General features: G+C 43.7%; 1 protein-coding gene across 1 annotated transcript in view; it reads left to right on the top strand.

Annotated features, from left to right (window-relative positions):
- Positions 1-24,970, top strand: part of LOC144755247 (scavenger receptor cysteine-rich domain-containing protein DMBT1-like) — a 1,092,132-nt gene that overhangs the window by 878,589 nt on the left and 188,573 nt on the right. Inside the window, exon 30 of the mRNA XM_078643990.1 lies at positions 8,876-8,929. Within this exon, the coding sequence (XP_078500116.1) occupies positions 8,876-8,929 (54 nt within the window). The remainder of the gene's footprint in view (positions 1-8,875; positions 8,930-24,970) is intronic.

A 24,970-nucleotide genomic window follows, 5' to 3' on the forward strand; every position in this document is an offset into this window, starting at 1 on the left:
GTAGGGTTCAGGGTCAGTTTTCAGTATTTGGGTAAAGGGCTATTTTTTGGTTTCAGGGTCAGTTTTCAGTTTGTGGATAAAGGGGTATTTTTAGGGGTTAGGGTCAGTTTTCAGTTTTTGGGTAAAGGGGTATTTTTAGGGGTCAGGGTCAGTTTTTAGTTTGTGGGTAAAGGGGTATTTTTTGGGTTCAGGGTCAGTTTTCAGTTTTTGGGTAAAGGGGTATTTTTAGGTTTCAGGGTCAGTTTTCTGTTTGTGGGTAAAGGGGTATTTTTAGGGGTCAGGGTCAGTTTTCAGTTAGTGGGTAAAGGGGTATTTTTAGGGTTCAGGGTCAGTTTTCAGTATTTGGGTAAAGGGCTATTTTTTGGTTTCAGGGTCAGTTTTCAGTTTGTGGATAAAGGGGTATTTTTAGGGGTTAGGGTCAGTTTTCAGTTTTTGGGTAAAGGGGTATTTTTAGGGGTCAGGGTCAGTTTTCAGTTTGTGGGTAAAGGGGTATTTTTAGGGGTCTGGGTCAGTTTTCAGTTTGTCGTTAAAGGGGTAATTTTAGGGTTCAGGGTCAGTTTTGAGTTTGTGGCTAAAGGGGTATTTTGTGGGTTCTGGGTCAGTTTTCAGTTTGTGGGTAAAGGGGTGTTTTTAGGGTTCTGGGTCAGTTTGGGGTTTTAGGTTAGAGGGGTACAGGGTACAAATAAGGTAAATTTAAATGTCTATTAAATTAGTTAATTTTTAATACATTTTATCTAAAACATTTCTATTAATATACATTAAACACAATATTATATAATTATAAATAGTTATGTTGTAATGTTATGCGTTGTAAAGGTATTTATTTTGTAAAAATATTTGTTGTAAATTAATGTGGTGTAATGGTATTTGCTTTGTTAAAGTTTTGTTGTAAAGGTACGCGTTGTAAAAGTATGTGTTAAAAGTTAATACATGTTTTATTTAATTGTATTAAATAGAAAAAAATTGAAAAATAATTTTTAAATTATCTCATAAATTATTGGTAATTAGTTGTAAATTATTATTAATAGGAAAGTAAGATAAATAATGATAGTTATTTAGTATTTTTAAAATATTAAGTATTATGTTAAATTTAATTGTTAATCATTTATTAAAAATATTATATATATATATGATTTTTTCATTAATTTATTAATATATGAAGTATTTACTTTCCCTACTCTTGCACCCACTGGAGTGGGAATAGTAATTAGTATGGGTTCAGTGTCCAGCACCTTCCATGACTTTACAATTGGTGAAATGGGAATAGTAATTTGTATGGTTTTAATGTGTAGTATGGTTTTGTGAGTTTATAATTGGTGCAGTGGAAATAAGAAAACAATTTTTAAATAAATACTTATTATTGGTAGGATAATATAATAAAGTTTTCACATTACATAGAACTTTTATTTTCTCATTATAATTATTGTTATGGTAATACTTAAAATATTAATACATTTTTAAAAATATTAAAATTTATAAGGCATTTTTAAATAGAATATTTCATATGCAATTAATATTTATATACAATAATAAAGAAGGAAACATACACAGGGTTAACTGCAATAAATGAAAAACTGTTTATTAACATATAAAAAAATAATTGTAAGTAGAGATTAATTTTTTATTTATATTGAAATTTTTTAATACACAGTTTTTATTATCCTAAAAAATATATGAAGTACATATATATGTTTTTAACACATAAATGATATTAACATAATTTTATGTTTTTTTACATATATTCACATTTAAATAGTTTAAGAAACAAATTGGTAATATGTACTTTTTATTTAATAACAAAAATTTTATTCAGATACACATTGAATATATTGTCATTGAAAAATATGTACATTTATTTTGTAACAGTAACATTTTTGTTTTTTACCAAGTCATGTTATATTTTTTTAAATTATTATTATGAATATTGAACATATTTATAATATTAATTTTTACATAGATAAACACCCCAATTTTTTTTTATATACATACATAATGTTTAAAATAATATTTCCAATTTTTAATAACAATTTATTTGTAACAAAGTTATATATGCAATTTTTTTTTACATATACATTATTTGCTAAATGTATTTATAAATCATAAAATATTATTTAAAGTATCACATAACAGTTGAATAATTATTTCAAAGTAATGAATATGTATGAAATAATTTTATACAATTTAAATAATTATTTACACTTAATATAATACTCTGTGTATTTTTTTAAGTGTTGGAATATAGAAATTAAAGAGGATTTTGCTGTATACAGGGACTACTTTTTAACCGCGTAATGTTACTTAGGCTTATTTGGTGCTTCAACAGATCGCGGTTGGATGCTGCTTCGCGTTAGAGAGGGTAAGTTTGTTTTAATTGTTTTTTACAAGTTAATGAAGTTATTGTTAGTGTATGTGTGTTGTGTTTAGGTTTATGTAGGTAGAGTTACTAAGAGAAGATTGTGTGTTCGGTGTTAGGTAGAGTGTACGATATTTGATTTTTACCGCGTTTTTGTTGTAGGTGTGTGAGGTGAGGTAATATGTTTAAATGTTACTAAGATAATATGTTTGATGTACAAATATGTGTATTTATATATGTATGGGTGTTTTTGTGTGGGTGGGTATGTATTTTATTTTTTCTAGGTTATCGTCGCGTTTCGCTGTTTTGGAGGACTTCCTTCTTTTTTGATCAGAGCTGTGTGACGAGTATTATATACTCTTATTTTTGCACACAAAATTTTGGGATTTCAAGTTTTCCTGGAGCGTTTTTTTTTCTGCATTACTGTTTTTCGGGTTTTCTATCGTATCTCGTGTCTATTAAAGTGGAAAGGAGTCGCTATGGATTTGCTTGTATTTTTGCATTTTTTTTTGGGCTTCCATGGATTGTAAGGGTTTTTGCAATGGTGTCGTATGGATTGCTTGGAATTGGATTACGTTTGAAGCTGCAACAGAAATGTAAGTATTTTCAGAACATTTAATGGGTGGGGAAACTGTTTTAAATTTTGCTTTACTTACGTTGTATGTAACATTTTGTAAATACATTATCTAAATACATTTTATATATGCTAATATTATGTATTTGATAATTTAATTGCAAATTGTTACATGTTATAATCAAGGATTTTAGGATTTTTTTTTAATTTAACGTGTATAGTTATGTAATGTTTTAAAGAATTGTTTTTGCTATCATTGATAGATATTCTAGTCCTTTGCTAGTTGGATAGAGGGTAACTTGACTTTGGAGTGTGTTATACATTTTTTTAGTTTCTCTGGTGAGTTTAGGTCCGATCAAAGTTACTGATTGCTCCATTCGGAGCTCCTGGTAACTCAGTTCTTTTTGTAAGGATTGTATTAATTTGTGAAGGGTAGGCGTTCCTCGGCCTGTAGTTGCTTGGAAGGCATTGTGCCATCCTTCAACTGCATTGTTTGTTTTTGCTTCCTTATTTAGTGTGCTAAGGTAGACATTCCACCAAGCTATTTGTTATTTGGGTTGTCTTCTATGGCCTGATCTGTGTAGCCTTCCTACCCATGTGTCTTCGAAGTAGTCAAGCATAGGGCTTAGTTTATCTTCGTTTCTTTTATAGTAGGGGCTGTCTATTAATAAGTTATAGTGCTCAGTTACATCTGTTAGTGGAACATAGGCTAGGGCGATGAGTTTTTTGATTTGATAAGCAAATGTGCTATCAGTGGCGTATTGGATACTCAAGGTTGATTTTTGTAGATGTCGCCAGATACATTGATTAAAGTGGTAATAGCATCCTTGTATTGCTGTGTGTGGGTATGTTTTAAGGATGCTGTTTATCATTGCTTTTTCAAAGTCAATGATAATTTTTTGTGGAAAATAGTTGTTAGTATGTTGAATGACTTCAGTTAGTATTTCTTGATAGGTAGCTTGCTGTTTGTTTGGTAGAAGGGCATAAAGAAATGGAATATTTGTATTTTGGAAATGACCATGGATGGTGTATAATTGATAAAAAGGTTTGGGGCATACAGAAAAAGTACCGTCCATCATCCAAGTTGGGCATTGGGTAAGTTTAGTCATGTTGTTTGCTGTGGCAAACAGTATAATTCTTGTATCTTTTGATTTGTTGTCATAGAGTATAACATTTTCTTTATTGTGAGTTACAGAGAGTTCAGGGGGAATTTGGACTTCTTCTAAAGTTTTTGGTGTGGGAGGAGTAGTGCATGTTGCTCTTTTTTGTCTAGCTACAGTTCTTTTAAGGGATTCGATAGATGGTAATTGGCTAGAAGCATGTTGGGGAAGTACACTTAAATGGTGTTTCAGAATAGCAGTTGTTGGTTGATCAGTTCTAGTACTAGCTTCTTTAAGGGAATCTAGCATTTGTCTAATCTCTATTTCTGTTACATTGGGTGGGTGATTATGTTCTTTAGTATAAGTAACAGTAGTTTCCTGAGTTATAGCTCTACCATAACATTTGTTGGCATAATATTTCGTACACTTCCAAAACACTTTCAAATCTTTTTGTTTCTCTTGAGTGTAGACATATCCCATGTAACAAAGAAGCATTTTCCCTTTTTGTGAATAAATGAATTTAGCTCCTTCAGTCATGATTGTATTGTAGTGCTAGGAGGTAATTAAAAGAGAATGTCATTACATTTTTAGAAAAAATAATGTTCTAATCACATTATACAGTTTAATACATTTTTATTTTACCTGTAAATCTTTTGATGATTTCAAGTCGTTATTTCCAGGTGTTGATGTTCTTCAAACTGTTATTTTCTGTGTACATCTTTTTGTACCTGTGGCAGTTGAGAAAATGTGTACAAATATTTTATTACTATTTATGATATTTTGATAGACTTTTTAGCTACTTTCTATTTAGTTACCTATCTATTAAATGCCAAATTTACATTTCTAATATATACTTACTTATTTATATGTAACTTTTGATGTCCAGGTGTTGTGTAGGTCTTCTGTTTTTTCTTTTTGTCTGTAGGATGAGTGGTAAAAAAAAATACATATATTTGAGGTATTTGGCTTTTAAACATAGGTGTGAGGTTTGAGAGTTACATTTTCGCTGACTAATAATGTAGTAGTACTTACTTTAGATATGTGTAGCTCTCTTTCTGTTGAAGTCAATCAGTTTTCTTTCTGAAATCCTGCAGAGTTTCGTCTTCCTTTAGTTAGGAGATGTATACTGCATTTTTAGTTTGCTGTGATCTCGTTTATATAGTATTAGTTTAATTGTTTCAGAAATAGGATTGGTTGTTTAAATTGATAGTCTGTTTTTATTTGTGGATTTGAATTTTTTTCTCTGTTATGCTAATTGCTTTCCTTATATGGGTGACGCCAATTAACGTTTATTGAATGTGTAAGGCCTTATTTAGTATAGGTAATGTTATCTTGATATTTGTAAAGTGGAGGAATATATATAATTAGCTGTAAGAAATGTGTAGTGGTTCGAAACATTGTTTATGTATTATAAAATGTATGTTTGTATTTATTGTGTGTTGTAAATGTTATGAAAATATATAATATATTTTATCTATTTATATTAACAATATCTGAATAATTATGATTAGTATGACTCAATTTATAAATAATAAAGTCATTTATTCTAGGATGTATTAATGGCGATATTTTTAAAAATCGATAAATTTGCTATCTATATTTGTGTAATCGATATTTTGACTGTTTTTATATAAATATGTAATAATCGATGTTTTAGAAATCGATAATGTTGTCAGTCGATATTGTTGTAGTCGTTGTTTTTAGTAGTCGATATTGTGGAATTGATATTTTTGAGGTTTGTTGTTTAAGTATAGTCAATAGATAATTTTGTTGTCGATAATTAGTCATCGATATTTTGTCCAGTCGATATTCGGTCTGTCGAGGTTATGTCAGTGATCCGGAAGAAGGAATAAAGTGTTCTTCCTAGCGCGACATGTCTCCCACATCCATAGCAGATTCTAATACTTCTTCTCACGCTCCTCCGGGCTTCAGAACAGAGCCGCTGCACTCGCGTCCTGCTCCTCCTCTGATTCAGTGGCAAGAGTCCCAGAAAGAGCGTGAATATCAGATAAACAATGTAGCACAAAATCAGGTGGCAGATGAAAGAATGTATCACTCTTCCAAGCACGACGTATTTCCCACAGTCAGAGAAGATTTCCAGGCTTTCATGGGCTTAAAAGCGGAGTGGCTGCACTCGTGTCCTGTTTCCTTTCAACTTCGACATCATAGATCCCTGTGTCATACCCCTTGTTGTTGCTATCATTTGGTTCCTTTTCCTGTCTCTGGTGGGAGAGAGAGGGTAGGGAGGAGTGTGCCTTGGGTGTGGGATGATTGAGTTAGATAGTGGTTTGCATACTCAATTTGTTTTCCTTTTTTTGTCTGTTATGCCTTTCCTAACACACACCAAATCATTGCACACCGCACCTTTAATTGATCTATGTACATTTGAAATTACAATGGTAACTTTATTTATAATTCATGATGAATGATTTTTGGCAGTTTCACAGTAAATATTTAAATGTCCTGTGATATATGCGTATCAATATATATATTGTACATCTTAAAGTGTTGCTCTGCTTTGTTGTTTTATATGAATAAAAATGTGTTATAAAAAATAAAAATAATAATTGACCAGGAATTAAACAAATGCCATTAACAGCTTTATGAATTGTAAATATTATATCCTTTACACATTACATTTATATAGTTGGTCACTTTGGGCCTCTGACACCTGAGATTTTCTTTTAATGATTGACACTGTGATCAGTTAAAAAGTAAGGTGTGAAACTTTTTCAGAATATCTTTCCATGATGTTTTTTAAGCACACATCTGGCCCAAAGGCTTTGTAGTGCTTTACAACAGAAGAATAATATATTCCACATCTGTTTATTTTTAGGAAAGTGGAGATTAAGAGATGGGCTCATATGTTTAGGAAGTTGAGGCGGGACATGATGTAAACCTAGGTCTCCAGTGGTGGATGCGGAATGGATGAAAAAAAAACGTACCTCGGCCGCCACACACCTCTGCTCCCTCTTCACTCTGCTGGCAGCGCCGGAAGCAACCAGGATCACAGACTCTAATCACAACGCTGCATCAGCAGTGTCATGATTGGTCTGTGCGGCCTGTTTTGCCTCTCAGGCAGTGCCTGGGAGTCTGGGCATATTCTCTAAACAGGCTGTGCAGAACAGCCGGGTGGAGAACATTCATGCGCACTTAGGAAGTGCAAACCACTCCTCACTTTACTCAGCCCCACCCGGACTCGCTCCGGTCCTGTATAGAAAAATAAAATGATAATACTGTCTTATCTTTTTCTTTTTTGACCTGCTCCAATAGCAGTGAGGCGACACTCCTCCGCCTTACTGGAGGAGCAACCACTGTGGGTCTCCATATTCTAAAGCCGGCAGCTCTATTCACTAGAACTCATTGCCACTCACTATGTGAAAGTCCTTAAAATTAAAGGGATGAGGGAGACTCGTGCTTTCTGAGTAACTGCAAAAACCCTAATCACTTGTCACTTGAAGTCCTGGATAAAGACTAAAGTGTGACTTAACTGTCATTGTTCTAATTTGCTCTCCAGTTTTACATACCTTTATGTACATGATAAACGGTTTACGTCATTGTTGTCCCTCTAGCTCCTAGTGGTACTGAAAGTGTGAACCTATGCCTGGTTAATGGAGGACAGAATTATGCTGGCCGCATAGAAGTTTATTATGGAGGCGCCTGGGGGAGTGTGTGTGATGATTTGTGGAGTACAGCGAACTCACAAGTTGTGTGCAGACACCTGGGCTGTGGAACTGTCCTTGCATCTCCTGGAGGGGCCTATTTTGGTCAGGGAACTGGAAGCATTCTTCTGGATGATGTGCTCTGCAGAGGAAAAGAAGCCACCTGTGGGACTGTCCCAACAAAGGATGGAACATACATACCTGTCTCCATAGCAATGACGCTGGGGTCATCTGTTCAGGTATTCTGTAATGTATTTACTATGAAAAATAAAAGAAACACACCTTCCTATATCAATAAATAAAGAAGAAGGATGGTTTAGGGTGGACTTTGGGTGAATGCATTTTTGGTTGTTTGATGCATTGTTGAAATGTAAACTGTATTTTCATTAATTCAGTTTTAATACCTGGTAAATGACTTAGGAACTCATTAGGATGTCCGTTGGAAAGCCTCTTTCCGACTGACATTCCTGGTTCGAGTTCCAACTGCTTTATTAGGATTCCGGCAGTTGGAGTTTCCTCCATCAGGATTATGATGTCGGTTTCCGACAGGCTTTCCATGTCAGGCTTTCCGACATGGAAAGCCTGTCGGAAAGTGACTTTGGGGACCCTGGCAGGCCTCCCTCTCTCCGTGGCCTCTGGTTTGGGCCGAGGGGGGCACCTATGGTGCCACCGTGTAAATCCCTGTACCGTGAGACAGATGGTCATAACTGGACTCCTCCAACTATTACTGATGCTTATTGTATGTAACCATCTTATTTCAATTGACTTCCATAGTAGATTACATTGTATATTAATTTCGTAAAATAATTCTTCTATGGTCTAACTGTTGAATTTCTTGTTGTCTTTTAATTTGTGGTATTAACTATCAGTCCTAATTGGGAAAGTAAGGTCCAACTTAATAAAACAATTGTATCCACTTGAGACAAAATACAAAAAAATACAGAGAAACAATGCCTCATAAGTTGCACCCAGTTGAAGCCCCACACAAATGCTTGTAAACTAGGTTATTGATTTAAACTAGTTTCGCTCACTGATATTGAAAGGAGTCCCCTTTGCTTGGCTGAGACGTTTGAAGATGTCTCCACGAATGGAGAATGTGCGAGGGTACAATAGGCAAACAATTTTTCATAATGTGCTTTATTTTCCTCATCAAGTAAACAATTATTAAGTTGTGTTTCTATTTCAGGGGCAGTTACATTAAGTACAGCAACACAACCAACATCCACTACTACACAAGCAGGTAATGACAGTCTGCTGTGGAATGTGATTGCAATTCTTTTAATGCATTTAAGGCAATGCCCAACCTTTGCAAATTATTCTCTATGTTATGAGATTTAAAAAGCAAAATGTTGTAATATTGAGCAGACTGACCGAATACTGTTTTGTTTTTATTAGTTTATATGTATGTAATTATATATGTATGCATGTATGTCGTATTCCGGTGGGTTTAATTTCGCCAAAAGGCAGTGGAGCACTGTATAGGGTGCAATGCAAGCATAAAGTCAACTAGTGCTAAGAGAGGTGGCTGGTGTACGCACTGTTATGCATTGGAATGTAGTGTTCTTTAAGCTTCTCAACTTCTCAAGCATTTTGTGTTATATTACATTTTTATAATTCACATTTGTTACACATTAAGGGGTCCATTAGGATGACGGGCGGACTTAGTCCGCCCGCCACCCCAACGGAGATCGGGACCGCCCGCCTAAAGGGCGGGGGTCCCGACATTGGTATTAGGATGCGCCCGCCACAGTGGCGGGTGCATTCCTCAAGTTTACATTGTGGCGGGCGGTGCTCACTGCACCGCCCGCCACATTGTGAAAAACAAAATGCACGCATTTGCATAATCGAAGCGGCAGGCACCGCGCGGTGCCTGCCGCTGCGATTATGCAAATGCAGGGGGGTACCACAGGTACCTCCCGTGTGCCACCCCCCTCTGGCCGTCACTCTGGGGGCCCACAGGGGGCCCCCGCAGCAATCACCGCCTGCCTAGGCCTGAAAATATGCGCATTGTAATATGGCTGGCGGTGTCTAACAGACACCGCCACCATATGAAACACATTCCGCCCCGGCCGCAAGGCGACCGGGGCGGAAAACAGGCGGGCGGTGTTTTTCACCGCAACGGTCCCCCCCGCCATCCTAATGTGGCGGGGGGGAATTGGGCAATGGATGTCGGGCGGATTGCCTCCGCCAGGCCGGCGGTGGCTACCGCCAGCCTGGCGGAGGCAATCCGCCCGACATCATAATGGACCCCTTAGACTCCAATTACTGCTTGTGTTTTTTTAGTTATTTTCGCTTCACCCAATTACAAGTTGTTCTGAGTCAACATAAAGTGCACGTGGCCATACTAAGTAGCAAAATACAAAAATTCTAATTTGTAAAATTGCATGGAAGTTGGACCCGAATTACCGAGCAGTAAATTGTAGACATAAAAATCACCTTAAACAATTACGAGTTTCATGATAACCATATTAAAATTACGAATTTCCATGCCAAAAACCCTCCTGCCTGAGGCAGCTGGCAATTGTCACAACATATAAAAATCAAAAGAGCAAAACATACTTAAGTCAACAATTTTAAGACAGTAAAGAGTAACTGAATGAAAAATATTAAGACAATCCCATTTTTTAAAAGAACATACATGCAGCAGAAAACATTACACCCAAATATAACACGAATACATTCAATAATAAAGTCAACAAATCTTAATGAACAACTAAGAACACAAATTAGAACGGGAACATGGAAAAATAATTACAAGTAGAACTCAAGGTGCACTTTTTAGGACTGGGGTAGATTCTGGATCAAAAGTGTGTGCTGTTGGAGCAGATGCACCCTCAGGCGGGTAATTTGTTGGGAAGAATGAGATAGAGAAGACGGGGAAGGAAGGATGGCTGCAGTTCCTGATTAAGAGAGTTTGCATCTGTGTGTTGAGCAAAGGTCCTTGTTGCACGGCAAAGTAGGTTCCTGGCAGTGTAGTTTACATTGCAAGATGTCCAATAGCTATAAGGCTAGTGAATTGTTTCATAGCATGGGTAACGCAGCGCATGGTATGTATTTTTGCTTGTTTGCTTTATTCTGTCAGGTTAACGATATGTTGTCTTTGGGCAGAACGCATAATTCTGCACATGTAGATGTAATGTCACACGTCAGATCTATATTCCTTTTGATGGACAATTGTGCTACATTGTGTGATACACTTTGGAGATGAGTTCCACCCTCCACAATTGCCTGTCAATATTTTGGAGCTATTAAGCATCTGTGCATCACCACCTTCATGGCAGAATTCCTTGTGACATCTGTTCTTAAGTTTGAGCCATAGTATTTGTATGCACATGAGAACATACTTCGTCTGCCACTGGCTGCACCATTTCCTCCACAATTTGGTTCCAGTCACCCACAAGGGTGAAAACCTCAAGATGTGTTATCATGCACTGCTAATGAGCAGAAAAACTCCTGCTGGTGCACCTGCACTCAGTGAGTGGTACAGAGAGCTGAGAAGACTTTGGGCAGCATATTTCAGCACCCTCCAAAACGATGTGTTGTTTTCTACTGAAGAAGGACAACTGTCCGAAACACATCCAGAGATATACAGCATTGGCTGCATTGACAAGGGTGAACTACTAAAGACTGTCACTTAAGTGTTATCATACACTGCATTAACCATGATGCATTTGGGCAAACTGAGTGCTGGGATGTGAGGCAGTGTACTCCCACCCTTTTTGTGTTGGAAAAGGCTTCTTTGAGCTAATGAATTGATGAGCTCTGGCTGATGCACTTGTGCCCGGTGAGTGATACACAGACCTGGCAAGACTTTGAGGAGCATTCCCAGAACCCCCAAAACAACTTGTAGCTCTCTACTGGTGAAGGAAAACTATCTTGAAACACTTGTCTAGACATACACTGTACTGGCTGCACCAACATGGGTAAAAAACGTAAGACTATCACGGAAGTGTTATAATGCTTTGTACTAACCATGATGTATTGGGGTGCACTGAGTGGTGGGATGTTTGGGAATATTCTCCCACCATCTTTTTGGTTCCAGTCTATGTCTGCCATTCATTTTCGCAGTACAAAGCCCCCTTCTCCTCCTCTTCCTGCATGGACTTTGACACTTTCTAAAGTGGGTTCAGACACCATGGGCCTTGTATTTATTTTCATTTATGTATTTTTGTTTAGGAAAGCTTTATATAGTGCAAACATGAGCCTTGGGGATTAGAGCGCTGCTCCAGGAAGGAGGTATGGACTGGTCGGGGAACTCAAGGGTGTACCTAAACCCTGCTCAAACCTTCAATCAGTGACTTGCAGGCTCAGGAGAAGGTGAACAGATCTTGGGCGAGTAGAGGCCCATTATGATGTAAGTACATGGCCATTTACCCAAGGTAGTGGCAGTTTTGTACTGACAAAACCAACTATGGCAAACTATTCACAATACCAATTCTCCTTAGAGAGTGTGACTAGTGGGTACCATACCATCCTGATATCTAAGTGGTGTCCACTAACTATGTAGGCATTCATTTAACAATCCATAAGTGTGGGTGTCTGTAGTTTGCATTGAACCTCTCAGATATTGCTTGTGCTTACAGTGTTTTCACCTTGCTTGTATCGACATAGAAGACATATGGTTGCCCAAAGCACAGACCTGGAGATGCGTAGGATAAACGTAAGCGGTCCTGATGGATACCGTGGGATAACTGGATAAGTAGGCAGTCCAGTGTTCAGCATTGGCTGGGAGGCACACCGAGCGTCTGTGAAACGTTCACACGAATAGTCGAGCTGCTCGAATACTGGTACCGGTTAGCTTGCCCAAATCAACCACCACCCTAGCTCCCCTGGAGCTCCTCAGCGAGCCCGTTTTTTGCTTTGTACCGGAGTACATGCCCTAATTGGGTTGGAATTATCACCGGCTACATGACCAGCTTCCAAACCTTGCCATCTCAGTCCTGAAGAGTCACGGGATCACTCCCACATGTGAAAAACACGCGTCGGCTGATTTCTCGCTTAGCTTGGCTCATTAAACACGTGAAGTTACCAAGATCTTGGTTCATGCCATTCAATATCAGGTTTTGCAATTGAGTGCATTCCAATACATTCAAAGTACTCTAAACAGGAATTCAGCATCTAGGTGAAATGTTTGTGATGGCATGTTGATGCATGTCTGCTGGAGTGCTTTAGTTTCCTTGGCTTCCCGTCCTGTGGGTGGAAAACCTCAGGACCAGAAACTAATGTTAGAAATCTGTTGAGTAGAAGTTATCTGACTGCTTTCTTGAATGCGTGGATTGAGGCATTACAACAAATCTCAGACTAAAATAAATTCCATAATATAGTTGCACATCCAGAGGAGGTGCATTTTCAGGTCTTCCTTTTCTTGAATCTGGGGGTTTCTAGCAGGAGGGAGTTAGCACTCTGTAAGGAGTGGCTTCCATCTGAAAAATTGAGCTCATCTTTAATATACCCCAGTGTCTTAAGGTGCTGGGCTTTGTGTGTCATGTATGCTGTCTTCAATTGTATCCTGGCTTCCAGTGGGAGCCACTGGAGAGACTTCAGAGAGGTTATGATGTGATCGTGGCTCATTGTTCCAGTTATTAATCTTATTGAGATTGCCCTTAGCTGTGCAGCGTGTGCTTTTTGGCGGGCTGTCAGGGGTGCACTTCCATAGTCCAGTCTGCACACAACTAGGGATTGAATTGGGAGCTTTAAGTCTTGTGGTGGCAGGAAAGGTTTTAGTTTCATAAGTAGGCTGAGTTGGTGATAGGCACTGCAAGGGATTGCGCTGGTGTGTGCTTGCATGTTAAGTTTTTTATCTAGTGTGAATAACAAGAGATTTCGTTGTTTCAGCTATAGTGAACATGCAGTTGATGGCATCTGCGTGAGCATTATTATATCGGCAGGGCAGGGGGAGGCGAGAGGAGCAAGAATTCTGTTTTCATGGTGGTCAATTTGAAGTGGTTCAATGATCGAGAAGTTTGGGTTTTCACCAGAATGTCATTTAGTCAGGTGATATCTTTCTGGATAGCCATGTGTAAGTAGAACTGTGTGTCATCTGTGGTATGCAATGGTCTCCATTTCCATGATCTTAGTCAACGATTTCATGCATAGATGGATGAGTTGTTGATTTTTGCCCAAATGGGAGAGATGAGCAAGCTGAAGTTCTGTATGATTGTAGAGAGGATTGGGTCATTGAAGTGTGACGTTGGTTTCAAAGACTAGATGATCTTGCTGATTTCGTCTTCATCTAGTTATTTGAATTCAGTCCATGTTGCTTCATTTTTGTGTTGCTGGATTTTGTGGGCTCTATTTGATCTATTTGTTCATTGTTTTATTCCATCCTTGATTTTTTGTTGTCAACGACGTTTGCTCTTTCAATTCTCATTACTTTCTCCACAGAGATGTTTGTGATGATGTTAGGGTTGTTGGGGCCACCCTGTTGTTTGATAATTTTAAAGAGTTTACATGGTCTATAATGTGGTCTATACATGACTGAATGAAGTTGAGTTCTGAAGAAGCAGTTATTTATTATCTGGTGGAAGCTTGGACAAAGGATGAACTGCTCTGCAGCTATGCATTGTCATTCTCAACTTCTGTTGAGAGAGTGCAAGTGGGTATAGTTGTGAGAGCTCCGGGGCCAAGATATCTTATTCTGAATAAGGCAGTTGATGTTGTGTTGGCAGATAGTGTAACAGTTACAGCATGACAGGAGACAATAGTGACAGTGCTGACAGTTATGTTATGTTATGTTATGGGTTTGGTAAAGCGCAACAGCTGCCCCAGCAAAGAGGCGTCCCGGCGCTGCTAGATCAAGAGACAGGTACTCAAGGTTAGCCAGATATAGACAACAGCCTATGATGATGAGAAGAGGAGAGTTTTAATGGCTTTCCGAAAAGCCAACAGGTTCTCTATTCCACGGAGGTGGGCCGGCAGGGAGTTCCCTAGTGTGGCCGCCAACACCCGAAAGGAGCGGCCTCCCATGCAGCATAGTTTGGTTCGTGGTACATTCACCAGGTGTTGTCCCAGCGAGTGCAGGCTACGCCGGTGGACGTACCAGGTCAACAATGGGCGCAATAAGACCGGTCTCCCGGTTTTAAGGATCTTAAACGCCATGACGAGGGCTTTAAATTTAATCCGAGAAGCAATCGGGAGCCAATGCAGTCTTCCAATCATTGCTCTGACAGGGCATCTGCGAGAGAGCCCAATCAGAGTTCTCGCTGCCAGGTTTTGAACCCGTTGGAGTCGCAGTACCTCAGCTTTGTTGGCACCCAGTAGCAATACACTGGCATAGTCCAAACGAGAGATAATCATGGCTTGAACAATAAGCTGACGTACTGTTGGCTCAAAATACTTCAGGATAGGTTTTAGGCCTCTCAGCAGGCCCACACAGGTAGCTGCCACTCTCTTTGTGTGGGTCTGAAAGCTAAATGAGGAGTCCATCCACACTCCCAAGTTCTTAACTAGGGGCTTTGGCTTTGGCATCGTGCCCAGCGAAGCCGGCCACCAATGCTCATTCCAGAGGGCGGTGTTTTTCCCTACTAGCAAAACTTCTGTTTTGCTAGCATTGAGCTGTAGACAATTGTCTGCCATCCACTGGGCGACAGCTGCCATACCATCTCTAAACCTAGTAGTTGATGTACATGGCCCTTCAGCTAGGGTGATGACCAGCTGGGTATCATCCGCGTATGACACCAGCGCTAAGTCCCACTCTTTTGCCACAACTGCCAGAGGTTTCACATACAAATTGAACAAAGATGGACTGAGTGCAGAGCCTTGCGGAACCCCCTGGCCAATAGAGTGAGACTGAGAGATGTATGGCGGTGCCGAAACCCGAAAGGATCTCTCCCCTAGGAAAGACCGGAACCACTCTAAGGCAGATCCCGTAATCCCTACCGCCTCCAGCCGGTGCAGAAGAATGTCATGTGAGACCGTGTCAAAGGCAGCGCTGAGATCTAACAGGATCAGCGCTGCACTCTGACCGGCATCAAGGATCATCCTTAAGTGTTCCGTAGAGGCAAGAAGAGCGGACTCCGTGCTATGGCCAGGCCTGAACCCGTTTTGCGACGGATCCAGAATATCATTTTGGCTCATGTATAGAGATAGAACATTATTCACATGAGCCTCCGCAATCTTGGCCACCCACGGGAGGAGGGAGATTGGACTAAAGTTTTCTGGTTTTGACGGATCCAGTGAGGGCTTTTTAATAATGGGGGATACCCATGCCTGTTTCCAAGCCCTAGGGACTATAGATGTGGAAAAGGACAGGTTAAGTATGGCGCCGATCGGCTGTTGGAAGTGAACCAGGGACTCCATAAATTGAGCCGGCCTCAAAGGGTCCGAAGGAGAACCCGCTTTCACTTTCCTGCATAATTTAGCTAACTCTTCCCCAGATATTTCTGGGATAGTTGCTAAGGTGGAGCCACCAACCCTAGTATCAACAAAAACAGATGGACCGGGAAGGTGCTGCGAAAAGGTCTTATAGATTTTTTGCACCTTTTCAACGAAGAAGATGGCTAGTTCTTCGCACTGCTGTGCAGAGGATAGATTAGATATTCTACATCTAGAATTCTTTAGCTCTTGCACAATTTTAAAAATGCATTTAGTAGGATTAGGGCTAGTTTTTATTTCCTCTGCATAGAATGTAGCACGTGCAGAACAAAATCGCTTTATGATACAACTTCATTTTAGCCAGATAGATTACTTTATCTTTCACTTTATATTCCCTTCTCCATGTCCGCTCGGCTCTCTTGCATTGCTTCCTCAATGCTCTCAGAGCCTCCCCGTACCATGGATTAGAGATGGACTTGCGCCCCTTGGTCCATTTGACTGGAATAAGAGCGTCCAGCCCTCTTACGATCCAGTCACAAAAGGCAGAGTTCGCCACCTCCGGATCAGCCAAGCCCTCCAGGGAGAGCGTCCCTAGGAAAGCATGAAAATCCTTCAGTTTGAGTTTATGCCAGGGCCTTTTCAAGACCCTCTTCACCTCCTCCATCGAGAAAGGCTCAGGAATCTCCATACTCACTCTGACCAGAAAGTGCTCAGTCCAGCCCATGGGTTTAGGCAAATCCCCTTTCACACTGGGTCCAAGATATGGCCGGCCAAGTGCGTGGCAACACTAATCAGCGAATCTAGTTATAGGGCGGCCAGGTCAGCCAACAGGTTGCGGATAGTGGTATCCTGGATCTGATCGAAATTGAGATTCAAATCCCCCAAAAGTGTAAAGTTGGCCGATCCCACCACTAGCGAGTTAGCTGCTTCTAACAAAGCCTCAATAAACTTCGAGGCAGGCCCCGGTGGGCGGTAGATATACAGTCCTGAGAGTGTGAACTGTGCACTAATAGCAATCTTCAAACGGGCACATTCACTGCCACATAGATCTTCCTTGATAAAAGAACAGGGGTATTGAGCTTTATAAATTACTGCAATACCACCGCCTCTAGTATCCCTATTTAGCGTCTCGATCAGATATCCTGCGGGGAGCGTAAGATTCACTATTCCTGTCATATCGTCATCTCGTAGCCAGGTTTCACTAATAAAGAACACATCAGGGGATTCCTCAACAATAAGTGTATGTACTTCCAGATGATGTTTGGCGAGTGATCTAACATTTGTTAGTCGTGGCCACTGTATATTCTATAGACCCACTGGTATGCCCAGATAATGGCCCTGTGCTCACTGTGCCATAGGAATCAACTTTTCCTCACTGATGATGCCTAACTAGGCCACAGCTGGTCTAAGTTACCATCTAGAGGGCACCTAGTCTAGCAGATAGGGCTGGACTCTTCCTATTCAATCAATCAATCAATCAGGGATTTGTAAAGCGCACTACTTACCCGCTAGTGTCTCAAGGCGCTGGGGGGGGAGCTGCAGCTAGTGGTCAAAGAGCCAGGTCTTGAGCAGTCTTCTGAAGGCCGGGAGGTCTGCGGTCTGACGTAGGTGGAGGGGGGGGGCATTCCAGGTCTTGGCGTCGCAGTGGGAGAAGGATCTGCCCCCGGAAGTGGTTCTGTGGATGCGCAGGACGGCGGCCAGGGACAGGTCGGCGGAGCAGAGTTTCCTGTTGGGTGCGTAGAAGGAGAGTCTGTTGTTGAGATAGGCTGGGCCAGTCTTGTGGAGTGCTTTGTGTGCGTGGATCATGAGCTTGAATGTGATTCTTTTGTCGACGGGGAGCCAGTGCAAGTATCTCAGGTGCGGGGCGATGTGGTCCCGGCGTGGGACGTCTAGGATCAGGCGTGCGGAGGCTTTCTTGATTCTTTGGAGTCTGTTGATGAGTTTGGAAGGGGCTCCGGCGTAGAGGGCGTTTCCGTAGTCGAGTTGGCTGCTGACGAGGGCGCGGGTGACGGTTTTTCGTGTGTCCGCGGGGATCCATCTGTAGATCTTGCGGAGCATATGGAGGGTGTGGAAGCAGGAGGAGGAGACTGCGTTGACTTGGTTGGTCATGCTGAGCTTAGAGTCGAGGATGACTCCTAGGTTGCGTGCGTGGTTGGTAGGTGCCAGGGGGTGTTCCCAGTGAGGCTGGCCACCAGGAATCGTCCCACGCAGAGGGGTTGGGCCCAAGGATAAGGATCTCTGTCTTGTCCGTGTTCAGCTTGAGCCGGCTTGCCTTCATCCAATCGGCGACGGCCTTCATACCCTGGTGCAGGTTGGATTTGGCGGTGAGGGGGTCCTTGGTGAGGGAGAGGATCAGCTGAGTGTCGTCGGCGTAGGAGATTATGTTGAGGTTATGTAGTCTAGCAATGCGAGCGAGGGGAGCCATGTAGACGTTGAACAGCGTCGGGCTGAGGGAGGATCCCTGCGGAAGGCCCCAGATGGTTTTGGTGGTTCCGGATTGGCATGCTTTGTTGACAATGTGGTGGGGAAGAGAATCGGACGGGGAGCCTGAGTGGATGGTGCTCATGGTCTTGATTATGTCTTCGGTGCTCACGTTGGTCCATGTGGTCAGAAGGTCGTGGTCGGTGGGGTTCGGAGTGTTCGTCGTGGCGGGGTTCGTAGGGTTCAGCCGGGGGTTGAAGCTGTTGTGGATGTCGGATATCTTGCGGTGGAAGAAGGCAGCGAGGGTGTCGCACAGGGTTTGTGATGGCGGGATGTCGTTGGTGCAGGAGTTAGGATTGGAGAGTTCTTTCACAATGTTGAAGAGCTCTTTGCTGTTGTGGGCGTTGTTGTCGAGGCGGTCTTTGAACGAGGCTCTTTTGGTGGTCCTGATGAGGTGGTGATGGTTGCAAATGGCGTCTTTGTGGGCTGCGCAGTTGGCAGGCATTCTATCGCTGAGCCAGATGTTTTCAGGTTTCCAGCAGGTGCGCTTGGAGGCCAGGAGCCCCGGGGTGAACCAGATGGCTCTCTGGCTGGTGTCTCTGTTGGTGGGTTGTTTCACTGGTGCTAAGGTGTTGGCGCAGTCTTCCATCCAGAGTCTGAGGGTGCGGGCCCCATCCTCAGGGTCGGTGGGGCTGGTCGGAGGGTTGAGTGTGAGGTGTGTTTCAAGTAGATCCTTGGTGACTTTGCCCCAGCGACGGCGGGGGATCTATAGGGTGCGGTGCTGTGTGACGGGTTTCTGGAAGGTGAAGTGGACGCAGTGGTGGTCGGTCCATGTGAGTTTGGAGGTGTGGCTGAAAGCAATGTGTGGGCTGGAGGAGAAGATGGCAACGAGCGTGTGGCCGGCGATGTGGGTCGGGGTTGTGACGATCTGTTTCAGTCCGAGGGTAGCGAGGTTGTCGATCAGGGTGAAGGAGTTGCTGTCGTTGTTGTTTTCCAGATGGTAGTTCAGGTCGCCGAGCAGGATGCAGTCGGTGGAGGTCAGTGCGTGCGTGCTGATGAAATCGGCGATGGAGTTGCAGAATTGGGGGCGTGGGCCGGGTGGTCTGTAGACGAGGGTGCCTCTGAGGGTGGTCTTGTGTTCCATGTGGATCTTGAAGTGCATGTGTTCGGCGGTGGTGAGGGTGTCGTCGGTGTTTATGGAGACCTTGATGGTGTTCTTGGGGATTATGGCGATGCCTCCTCTGACTCCGTTGGTGCGGTCTCTGCGGGAGATCTTGTATCCGTCGGGGATGGCCACTGCGATGTCAGAGGCTGAGACTTCGTTCGTCCAGGGCTCAGTCAAGAAGGCGACGTCTGGTAATGTGGTGGTGAGTAGGTCCCAGAGCTCGACGGCGTGCTTGCGTGTGGAGCGGGTGTTAAGCAGGATGCAACACAGTCAGTTGGGTTCCGTTGCTGTGGGTGCATCGGCGTCGTTGATGCAGGAGAAGATGCAGTTCCAGCAGGAGAAGGGGCAGTGAGTGCGCTTGGGGGTGGCTTTGTAGCAGTTGAAGATCAGTCCGTGGTTGAGCGCGATGAGGGTGTTGGCGTTGTAGCGGTAGCGGGCATCACGGATGGTGTGGGAGCCAGGGGTACTGGCGCTGGGCGCGGAAGGGCGCGGAAGGGCACAGACGGGCTTGCCTTGGGCGCAACAGCGGCGCGTCCGCTGCGCGCGTCCGCTGCGTGGCCGTTCAGCGGCCACCATTTTGGGGAGGTGGTGAGGGAGGGTCAGCTGGGAGGCGGGAGGCGGGTTGGCAGGGCAGCGAATGGGCATGGGGGGGCGGGGCCGCAGGGGGGGCAGCAGCAGGAAAACTTGACGAGAGAAAACCTAATCAGGGGAAAAATAAAATACGTAACAGGCACACAGCATTAGGATACAGAAAGAGAAGAACGGGCAGGGGCACAGGCACACAGGATACAAAAAGGAAGAGAACGGGCAGGGGCACAGGCACACAGCAGCAGGAGAACCGGCAGCAACGGGGCGGAGCGGTAGCCAGGTGCGGGGGCACCAGGAGCATGAGTCAGCAGGCAAGGTGGCAGCGGAAGGGTGACACTGGCACTGGTGGCGCTGCAGCGGAGGGGGAGCGACCTACCTGGAAGGTCAAGGGTCGCTCTCCTCACCGCGCAGCGGCCGCCGTTTAAGGGGAGGTGGGGCGTGAGTGTCAGCTGGGAGGCGGGAGGCGGGTTGGCAGGGCAGTGAATGTGCACGGGGGGGCGGGGCCGCAGGGGGGCAGCGGCAGGAAAACTTGACGAGACAAAACCCAATCAGGGGAAAAATAAAATACGTAACAGGCACACAGCAGCAGGACTTCGTCCTTCATTGTTGTTGTTTTTCTCTCATCTGACTAGTTTTGCCAGCTCTCCTTCCCTACCCCCATATGTTTTATATAATCTTATCACAGCCACTTCTATTTTGTGTTAATGGCCCATGACCTACTATTAACAACTTTATAGTGATCTTATTGTGACATTTTTGATTGTTTATGCATTATGTCTGATGTTTTTCACTGCACTATTGTCCGTGGCCTCATATTGCTATCATAACAGCTCTTCACCTGTTTACCTATCCCCCTTTTATCTTTTTTTCTCCTTTTTTTAACCCCTATGCTAACAATTGGACTGTCTATGGCAGGCCATACAAAAACTGTATGAAGAATTTAACGCACTACTAATCTCATACACATACTACATGTCCTGTTAAATCTTCGATCTGCCCCTCATATGCTTTTTATGTTTTTTACTTTTGATGTTTCGAACTAGCAGCAGTTATTATAGGTCTTATATGTTTCTTACCCCTATAGTTATCTTCCACTGCCAATCTTCCTATGAGCTCCTTTTGTGTATCTGTGCTATGATTGTCTGATTCGCTGGACTGTTTTTAACAATGCATCCAACTTGAGAATATGTGCAGCTTGATGACCCAATACTTTTGGTCCTGAACCTAGCGATCCTCACCTTACGTAGCTTTGCGGGGATTGATTTTTGCTTTGCTGGGGATATTTCAACATAGCTTTAATACTGCTCCCCCCATGTGTAGCGGTGATGTGATTGTTTGTTTCGCTGGACTTTAATCTGCTCACTTCCTTCATACTTTACCTAACTCATATTCTCTTGACTCTGGCCCCTTTCTCTCATATCATCTCACATTCCCTTTCATTGTTCTTTTCCTCTGCCGAATCCTCCCCTTACCCTTTCCCAACATCGCATCCTTCCTCTCCTCCCTTTCCAAGTTCTCTTCCCTCCATAGCCTCTACCCACGGCCCTCCCTTGACTACTCACGTGACTATCTGACTCTCCTCTCTCCTACATGCTCCTTTGCCTAACATGCCTCCTCTCAATATCCCTCCCAGGACCTTTCTCTATCTAAACATGGTCCCAACTCCTGGTGCATTCCGTACCCCCCAATCTTTCTAAACACGCTAGAAAAAAACCTCAAACACAACTTCCTCACTCGAAATCCTGAAACACTTATTGTTGACAACTACTACAGCCCTACCGGCAAAAGCTGAGAGTTGTGCTCCTGAGGCGGAAGCCGGGAGCGAGGCACTATTTTTTAAAATTGTTATCACAGATTTCTTGTGTTTTTAAGAATTTGACTGTCACAGAATACTTGTGTTTTTAAATTCACTTACTTGGGGAAACTAGTTGTCAGACGCAGCGGAGCCAGCGTTGACGCAGCACGCTGGTCGCCAATACCCCTTCGCGCCCTCTCACCACGAGCAGAGGCCACGCCCCTTTCTAGGCCACGCCCCTTCGACCCACAACCCCGGAGCAGTATAAATCATGTGCATATTTCGATCGCGCAGCGGACGAGCGCAGCGGGGGCGACGTTTGCGCGCCGAAGGCGCGCCTAAGGCAAGCCCGTCTGCGCCCGTCCGCGACCGACCGGGGCCAGGGGCCACCCCCCCTGCTCATCCAACATGCCAGCCCATCACCTACCACCCACAGCTCCTACACCAATTAAACCAGACAGTTAGTTCACCCTGCCTACACACGTGGGACCCGGCTATCCAGCACCCCGCTCGTAATCAGTGTGGATTTCATTTTACCCACAGTACAAAGAAACCCACATCAATTCTGATGTTACTGCTCAACTGCCGCTCACTCCCCAAACACTCCACGGAAATCGCTTTATTGTTGGAGGAGAAGAGCCCAGATGTTCTTTTCGCCACAGAAACGTGGCTTCAGGAACACTCTGAACCTGATCTGGTTCAAGCGCTCCCACCCGGTTATCAACTACTTCGCCTAGACCGTAAAAAGGGTATTGGCGGTGGCCTGGCAGTAATCCATAAATCAGATTACGTTGTTACTAGCACCCCTATAAACTTTCCGGACTGTGAATGCCTTCCGTTTTTTATAAAATTCAGCGCCACACATACCTTCTCGGGTATACTTATATATCGTCCGCCAGGACCACAAGGACAGTTTCTTTCGGATCTCGCCTCAATAGCGGCAAATCTTGCAGTCAGCTCTGCCAACTTTACTATCTTAGGCGATCTCAACATCCACCTAGACGACCCAAATGACTCTATAGCCAGAGAACTTTCCTCTAGCCTAATCGCCCTCGAATTACACCAACGCGTTACTGGGCCCACCCACCAAAAAGGACACCTTTTAGACCCGGTCTTTAGCAACTGCAAAAACCTCCATGTTGGAATTCCCTCCCCCCTTCCTTGGTCTGACCACTTCCTCATCCCACTCACCTGGACCCTGCCCCTTCACCTCCTCCCCAAACCCCCGACAACTCAACGCTCCCGCAACTGGTCCAAACTCCCTTTAACTGAGTGGCAGGATCTCCTTCAAGGCACTAAACCCATTAACACCTCCGCTCCCACTCTAGACAATGAGAACTACAACAACTGGATCAGCAGTGCCCTAGACACAGTACTACCACTAAAAAACTCCCATCCTAAAAGGGGCAATCCTACAGCCCCGTGGTATACGAGTGATCTACGTGAGGCCAAACGTGTCTGTAAACGACTCGAGAGGAAGTGGCGCCTCAGTTACCTTCCAGCAGACAAAGCAAGCTATCGAACGGCAATCAAAAACTACAAAGCAAATATCCATCTAGCTCAGGCTAAATACTTTGAACTCAAGATCGAGAAGGCAGCCTCCAAACCTAGGGAGATTTATCAGATAGCAAAATCCCTTTTGCAACTTCCTGAGGCCCCAAAACATCACAATAACACTCAGACCCACTGCGAGGAAATAGCTGAGTATTTCCACCAAAAGATAGAAACCATCAACTCCTCTTTTCCCCCCACCGTTACCCTGATCTCAGACTCCGTCAACATAGACCACATGACGGCTCCCTCCTGCGTTCTCAATAGCTTTCCCCCACTAGAACTTACCAAACTGGAAAAACTCATGAGCCAGATTAAATCTGGATCACCCATCGACCCAGCTCCTCCCAGCGCTCTCACCCAGATAACCCATCTCATCTCGCCCACCATACAAGACCTGCTCAACTCATCCCTCCAGACTGGTACTGTTCCACCTCCATGGAAAAGGGCAATGGTTAGAGCTCTATTAAAAAAGCCCAATCTGGATCAATCCAACCCCGCTAACTATAGACCTATATCCCTTCTGCCATGGCTTAGCAAACTTCTCGAGAAGCATGTAAACATCATTCTCACTGACTTCCTGGAAGCCAACAACATACTAGACCTCTCTCAGACCGGCTTCAGGCCCCGTCATGGTACGGAGACTGCACTTATTGCAGTGACGGAGGAGGCACGGAGGATCTTGGACGATGGCGGGTCCACAGCCATCGTCCTACTCGACCTAAGTGCCGCCTTCGACACTGTCAATCATAACATCCTACTTCACCAGCTTAACAAAATAGGAGTGTCAGGCACAGCACTCATTTGGCTGAGGTCTTTCCTTACGGATAGATCCTTCCAGGTCTTTGAAAGGGACTTCACCTCAGCCAGTAAACCCCTCACTTGTGGAGTGCCTCAGGGCTCCTCCCTGAGCCCTACCCTTTTTAATGTCTACCTACGCCCCCTAGCTGATGTCGTCCGCCCATTCGGGGTGAAAATTGTCACCTACGCGGACGACACGCAGCTAGTGGTAGCACTGGACCCCCCCCTGAACTCTCATCACAGATTACATATCTGCCTTGAAGCCGTCGCTGCTTGGATGTCTAGCTCTTGTCTCAAACTTAACGGGGACAAAACAGAGATAATGCTCCTTGGAAATAACATCTCGAAATCCATCAATCCCATCTGGCCTCTCTGCTTAGGAAGCCCCCCGCAACCCAAGGAGCAAATCAAGAGCTTAGGCATCTGGCTCGACCACACTCTAACCTTCAACTACCAAGCCACCAAGCTTGCTGCCACCTGCTTCGGGCTGATGAGACTTCTCCGCAAAATCCTCCCCCTCCTTCCGTTCCATTCAAGACGGATTATGGTTCAAGGCCTGATCCTCTCCCGTCTCGATTGTGGAAACGCCCTATATCTGGGGGCCCCACAATCTACACTTAACAGACTCCAGGTCATTCAAAACTGTG

Source organism: Lissotriton helveticus, chromosome 5_1 (genome assembly GCF_964261635.1).
Source record: "Lissotriton helveticus chromosome 5_1, aLisHel1.1, whole genome shotgun sequence".
Classification (NCBI taxonomy): Eukaryota; Metazoa; Chordata; class Amphibia; order Caudata; family Salamandridae; genus Lissotriton; species Lissotriton helveticus.